General features: G+C 45.7%; 1 protein-coding gene across 1 annotated transcript in view; it reads right to left on the minus strand.

Annotated features, from left to right (window-relative positions):
* Positions 1-3,067, minus strand: part of emid1 (EMI domain containing 1) — a 59,823-nt gene extending 56,756 nt beyond the window's left edge. The window contains exon 1 of the mRNA XM_073466971.1: positions 2,036-3,067. Coding sequence (XP_073323072.1) covers positions 2,036-2,211 — 176 coding nt within the window. The 5' untranslated portion in view covers positions 2,212-3,067. The remainder of the gene's footprint in view (positions 1-2,035) is intronic.
* Between the last annotated feature and the right edge of the window lie 4,241 nt (positions 3,068-7,308).

Below are 7,308 nucleotides of genomic sequence, written 5' to 3' on the forward strand. Positions count from 1 at the left end.
AGACGCGGCAGGCCGGGACAGGAGAGGAGCGACAAAGAGTCGGACATCAGCAGCCGGTGAAAACAGCGCGTAGAGCCAGAATATTTTCACATCTTACTCAGTGAATATAGGATTTAATTCAACAAAAGCAGAGGTGATTGTGGAGAGACGAGCCGAGACTGTTCTGGTGAGTTTTATTTTGTCTACGTCGAGAAAAGTCATGATTATCACATTAAAAGTCGAGATAAAAAACTTACAAAGTGACGTTTCGAGACAGGAAGGGACAGGGCTAGCTGGTTAGCATGCTTACTTCAGTAGACATCAACACGCTCCTTTAATGCAGAAATATTATATATTGTATCTTTAACTGTCTGTAATGTATCCACCACTAGTGATTACTAGCCGTGTAATATCCGTGAAACACTTTCCCTGAGCACATACATTATTTGATCTTCTCTGAATGTCCTGAATCTAAAGCCTTCCTGCTCGGAGCCACACGGGGCTCAGCCCGCTGGAATCTCCGTCATCTTCATCCCCATGCTTAAAGAAAACAGTGGATATGGTTAAGACGGGTGAGGAATGAGGTCGGCCACAGGGTCCAGACTGCCTGTCAGACCATGACAAGTCCTCCGAGGGAGGATAAAGAAGTGGGCGAGACAAGAAATAAAGACGCAGCTTCCTCCGCCGGGCCCTCGGTGTACTGAGCTCATATCGTCGTTAAGAAGGACAAGGGTGAGCGAACGCTTTATCAGCTCCTCCACAGAGCGACCGCACCAGTCGAGAAACTACTCAAGAGTTGATAATCCCCTTTGATTTGGGTAATCACTGTGTGAAGACAGGGCTGGTACGGGGAAAGACATTCTTAGTGGAGGTTAAAATGAATATTTACTTCCTTTTATGTTCCTGAACCCGAGTGAAAAGTTTATGTCACTGAATGTCAAGTTGCTCCGGCCCTTGAGAGAGAGCCTTTCTGCTGTCCGCCACTGTTTGGCTTCATGTTGACACACCATAAACTGCTGCTTCCACAGATCAGGGCCAGACAGCAGGTGGACCGAGACTTTCAGCTCCACTCGTGTCACCTCAAACCCACTGACCTCCTCCTGACTCACACCGAGCAGCTTCTCTCCTCTTAGAAACAGCGGCACACTGACTGTAAACTCATGTCCCCTTTTCCCAGAACGAGCCCAGATGTGGTGGAAGTCCCAGCTGCTTGTGTTTAGTAAACATGTCCACAAACCTCTGGGTTTGTAGGGGTGCCGAGCGGCAGAGGTGAGCCCAGTGGAGCGAGGCTGGGAGTGCTGAAAGCCACCTGGACACACCTAGAGGCAAAAGGCCTCACCAGAGAGAGGGAGGGTTATCAGCCCTCCGGCCACTTTCAGCCCACACACACGCACTCAACCTGACAGTGTAAATATTTGTAAGATGGGAAACGTCCTCTCATCACGAAAGCACTGGCTGGTCTCCGAGCTAAACACTGGCTCAGTCCAGAAGGGAAGCAGAGCTGGTGTGCGCTCTGTGCCGGTGTGTTTAGTCTGGTGAGTCTCCTTCAGAAACTCCCTCAACAACTCAATCACTGCGTGCAACATTTCATCCCCCTTTTCCATCCAGTGGCCTTTAATGTTATAAAACTCATCTGTCTCTCATTCACTTTTGAGCTGTCTTCAATACTGGGGTCCAGGAGTAGGCTTCATGTGGAGGGATGTGAGGAGAAGGTGGTGCATTTAAAGAGCAACCCCGGGACGGCTGAGAGGGAGCAGATGTTGCTGCTGCTCCTACACAAACCCTCAGAGACAGTGGAGGTGCTCTGAGAGAGACGGTGGCTGAGCTGGGACAACAATGAGGATGGGCATGTCAGCAGAGCACTGTGTGCTGCCAGGACAGGAAAAAGGAAACCGACTGTCAGGAAGACAATAGGAACTGGTAGATGGATGGAGATGGGAGGCATGCATTGATAAGAAGTGCTGCAAAGTTTAAAAACAGATTCAAGAGAATATTTTTCTGTGCGTAAAACAATTCATACACGACAGTAATGATATCAATGAAATGATTTCTTTACCGTTTCTGGTAGACTGAGGTGTGAGAGGCTGATGTCTGCGTCCCCGCTGAGTAGGTTTTGTAAAGTCCCGTCTTCCAGGTCCCGTCAACAAACGTGGTCAGCCAGAGTACGAGCACAGTCCAGAGCAAACTTCTTCTGCAGAGCGCGGACACGCTCTCCGGTTGGCGCGGTTCCATTTCCGCGGCACGAAAAGGTAGACGGCCAGAAAAAAAAAAAAAAAAAAAAAAAAAAAAAGTTTAAACGAGCCCCAACTTCCCCCCGGTTAGAAAAACAGCCAAGTTAGTGAATCCAAGTGTCAAACAGAACCGGGTCGGCTGGAGAAGACGCGCATCCTACTCGGTTACCAAACATGCACTTCTGAAGACTTCCAGGGACGATTTCTCAAACTCGTTTGTGTCTTCAAATCCTGAGTGAACTTCAGGAAAAATGCCTGAACTCCTCGCTTCTTCTCGTGCGTGTCTACCTGTGACTGAGAGCCGACATGTGAGACCCTGAGTGTTCAGTGTGTCCCTCTCTCTCTCTATCTGCTCTGCCTACCTCCGTCTGTCTGTGCGCACATCGAGCCGAGCCTTCACTGCAGCGGGCATGAAACCACTTTTATAGTCTCCTCGGGTCTTTTAAAAGCACAGCCTGCTGCTGCTGGGTCTCTTTTACCCTGCCCCGTTTCAACCCCGCACAAAGGACAATGCGCGCTCAAGGCGTCGGCACATTACGCATTGTTTTCCTTTAAATGAATTATTATGGGCTGCTGCTGCTGCTGCTGCTGCTGCTTCTCAGAGGGTCCTCTCAAATCTCTGGAGCTGTGCCGATGATGAGTAATTGTTTTCTGGGTGAACACAACTGCATATAAAACACATTCTGCCTAAGTCCTGGCTGCATATGAAAAGTTATATTAACACAGTAAGGCTCATGACTCTATGACCATCATATATTCACCATGTGGTCTGCAGCCTCTCTGTCAAAGCCATCAGTGCCCGGGCAGACAGTGGCAGGAGGTTACTGTAGCTGTGGGACATGTAGGTTTACAGTGCAAGCAGCCAGCAAACCACAGGGCTGCGGGCCCAGATCCAAACCAAACACCAGGCACTGCAACCAGAACCTGCAGCCCAACATGTATATCTGTGGTCGGGGTGACTACACACCTCTCAGGTCCCTGAGGGCTGAGCTGCGAGTCTCACCAGCTGCAAGAGATGCTGCAGACTGCAAAGAGTACTCATGTATGGAGGCTCGTGTGCGCCAGTTAAAGAGAAACACAGAGGATGAAATATAAGATTCATTAAATAAATAATTATGAGACGAAAAGTCAGGATTATGAGACAAAAGTCAATTATGAGGGTGAAAAAAGTCAAAATTGAAATTTAAAAGGTAATAAAAATCATTATTATAAGATGAAAAAGTCAGAATTATTATATAAAAGTAAAAAATATGAGGAAAAAGTCATAAATGAGATTTAAAAACTCAAAATTATGAAACAAAGGTCAATTATTACATTAAAAATTTTAATTTTGAAAATTTAAAAAAGCTCAAAGGTAATAAAAAGTCATAATTATGAGATTAACAAATCGAAATGAAAAGAAAAAGGGTCAAAATTATGAGATAAAATTCAATTATGATATTTTAAAAAGAGAATAAAGGTAATAAAGAGTCAAAATTAAGAGATAAAAGTCAATTCTGAGATATAAAGTCAACATTTATCTAATAATTTTGACATTTTATATCATCAGGGTTTGTTTGTTTTTTGACGGAGGTGAACTTTCCTTTCTTGAATCTGATGTGTCAGACTTTTTAGTTTCAGGGGCACTCTTGGCATTTTATTGAGGCCACTTGGTGCCGAGCAGGAACCGGAGCGGGTTTGGGGGTTAATGTAAATCTCTCCAGTCACAAGCAGCTGAAAATAATTTTGGCCACTCCACTCCATTCATCCACTCTCCTGCTTCTGTAATCAGGAAGAGATGGATTGGCCCTCAGTGTGCTCGCTCACATCAAGTGTAGGTTCATTAAACAACACAACTTGCTTTTCATCTATTCAAGAGGGAAACAGGATTCCTCCCCTGCTGTTGTCAACGCGTCCTGATGGTCACTCTTTATGATACGTACCAGTCAGAGCTGAGGAGGGGGGCTGTCTGACCTTTACCCCCTGCCATTCAGAGCAGGGCTTTTCAGGCAACACAAGGACTTTTAAAGTAAATGCAACACATGATCATGCTGCTGGATGTTTGCCTCAGTCACAGTTTACTCCAACACTGCAGCTGCACCCTCACAGATCAGGCTACATGATGCATGTTGCACGTGTTATGGCTCAAAAGCGTTGCAGTTTCTTTTTTTTCCTGTGACCTCACTGCCACGCCAGCTGCCAGATCCTGCAGGGCTGTCTGATTTTTTAGAGTAAACTTCACCTGCTTTCGGCACGCTGAGCTCAGCAGCCTCGATTACTCAGTGCTGCGCTGGATCTGCTCGTTCAACTGTTGTAACGATGCAAAACGCTGCCTGCACCGCAGAGAGCAGCTTGAAAAGCTACTTGGGTGAAGTGGAAAACTTTAGCAGCCTTTGGTCAGTGGTACATTTTCCACTGTGTGCAGCAGCTTATGTTCACAACCTCAGCAGAAACACTCAGCATCTACTGCCCTTCTGTTAGAACGGACAGAGTGATGAAATACCTTGGACTTGACTGACCTACTAACATTTATTCATTAACAAACAGTGAGAGACTTTAAAGCTTGAAGGATCCTGAACCACTGGAGAAATATTGGCAGTTTAACAATCAATAAAGATCTCTGGAGCTGCACAGGCTGAGGAGCTCAGGACTGGTGTTTGCTGCCATCTAGTGAAAACGTAGTGAAAGCTGAGAAGTTGATTTTAAGTTTGAAAGTTTAGTTTTCTGATGTGGCTCAATTAATCTATTTAAAAACATGTACAGTCTTTAATCATAACTTATAGGCTTCCCTGTGATCTGCTCATAAGTCTGAGGAATCTTCTTTCTTTAAAGAAATCAGACATGAGGCGCCGTTATTGAACAGACTGTGTGAAAGGTACTCAGCTCTGCGAGACTCCCTGGAGCACCCAGTGGGAGAGGTGCCTGGTGCTGGAAAGGTCCGCCTCAAACACCAACCCCACGCCCATGGCATTCCTCTGCAAGGCCGTGGTGTACTCAGGGGTCGGCAGCTTATTCTGTGTTAAGAAACACACAACAGTGAGGAAAATAACATCATAACAGTGAAATGTAGAGCCTGTGGTCCACACCTGTAGCCTCAGGCCTCTATGGGGACGACTTCGAGCCCTTCTCCACGTCCCAGTCTGCTCCCTCCAGGTACAGGCTGGACACAAAGCTGCCTGCAGGGAGAAAAAAACATCAGTCTTCAGAACTCATCACTAATCAGGCTGTAAACAGTGAGCGTCATCTCATTTCCCTGTCCTGGTCTGTCGCTGTCTACATCCTCACTTGCAGCAGGGCAGTCAGGTAGGACTCTGGGATATGGAGTCCTGACAGCCACATTACTTTTACGCTCTCCTTCATCCACCTGGTGGACGCAAGATGCACAACAATATATTCTCAACTGGTGTTTCCACTGTTCTGTATCGCCAGAATACTGCAGAAGGCTGCATGTACCAGGTTATCTGTGACAGTGTGTGTGTTGCTGTTCATAGCACCTCTGGAAATGGATCATCCAGTTGCCGAGGGACTGAAGAGCGTCGCTGCCAACTTCTTCCAAATGGCAGGGATTTGACTGTGACCTCACCCAACTCACTGCTCATACCCACCTCACCAGCCAATGCCTGGGGGACACAAGTGAAGTAGGACAGAATAATCCATGTGTGAAGCACAACGCAAACCCAACACCTGTCTGTCTGTTTGCTTATATCTTGTTGCCCTCGGCCCCTCCGTCTCACCCTCTGCAGCTCAGCCAGAGAGCGCTGCGTGCAGACCACTAGTTTGTTGAAACGTTGTAGTTCTTGAAGCAGCACCACTGAGCTCAGGGATGGATCACGTCCAGGTCAAAAAACCTTGGCCACTTCTGAATGTCCTGCACCACCTGGCTGATGTACTCATCCCCACTGATGCTTCCAGCAGACTCACCTGAGGCATAACAGAGTGTGTAAAGGCGTTAGAGAGGAAGCACTTGGCAAGAAAATAGTAAATATTACTTCCATGGATAATCTTCAGCCCTTAGAACTTAAGGACGGACAGGCAATGGTAGAATTACTAATTACAAAAAAAAATCAAAAGGCAAGAGAAATGAAAATCATTCCTGTCTGAGGCTGCAGGTCTGTTAGGTGAGTCCACATGTCTTCAGCTGCCAGCGTGCAGTATCCTATCTCTGCGTTGGAGTGAAGACCCAATACCTCTCGTGTGTTTAGCCGTGACAGGCTTTCACTCTCATCTGTACATGAGTGAGCAGCAGCAGCAGCAGCTCAGCGACGCACTGCACAAACAGTCAGTGTGGCCAGAGATGGAGAAGAAGAGGTGGAGATTATCAGTTTTTTTTACATCGTCTCTCTGGAGAGCTCAAGTTCCAGTCGGTAAGTTGGCAAAGCTGTTTGTGTCTCTCATATAACAGTAAAGGGACACTATGTCGTTTTGGAGAAGAAATCAAACTCTTTAAATATTAATGAGGTAATAATACAAACTCAGAAATATTCATTTATTCCATAAGTGGATAAACAAGCTGTTTTCAGAGAAAAATAAGGTCCCCAGAACACTGTTTGAAGCTGGCAAGGTGGCAGGGTCCGCCACATATAAACAAAGTAAAACAGTATGCAATTGAAATTAAGGTCAGTTTGTTTATTCAGTCATGAAAATAATGAGAATTTGTTTATTTAGGCACACAGAATCAGTCGAAAATGATCTTTTCTCTTCTGATTAAACTACATCGTGCACCTTTAACCTTTTAAGAAATAAAAACTTTAACGAGCATCACTTTCTGATTAACCTGTCCTTGCTGTTACAAGTTTAAAGTTGGATGTTGCCACAGCAACCATCAAGCCCCTTGAGGTGCTACTGAAGTTGAGGCACAGAGGAACATTTTCCCCAGAACATTGACTGGAAGGCACCGATCTGTGCAGGTCACGTCTCAAACTGAAGAGAGCTTCTGAAAACCTTGATCCTTATTTCAGAAGCAAATTGAAAACCTCCCGTCAGAACTAGACTGCATTTTAATTGATCTTTGATTCAGTGTGGCTGCACATAACCAACCACACAACTGATAGATCACCTGACGATCATAATGATTAAAGAAATTGATGCTAACTTAATATGAATAATTGGACATTTTTGA

The sequence above is a fragment of the Pagrus major genome, chromosome 5 (genome assembly GCF_040436345.1).
Source record: "Pagrus major chromosome 5, Pma_NU_1.0".
Classification (NCBI taxonomy): domain Eukaryota; kingdom Metazoa; phylum Chordata; class Actinopteri; order Spariformes; family Sparidae; genus Pagrus; species Pagrus major.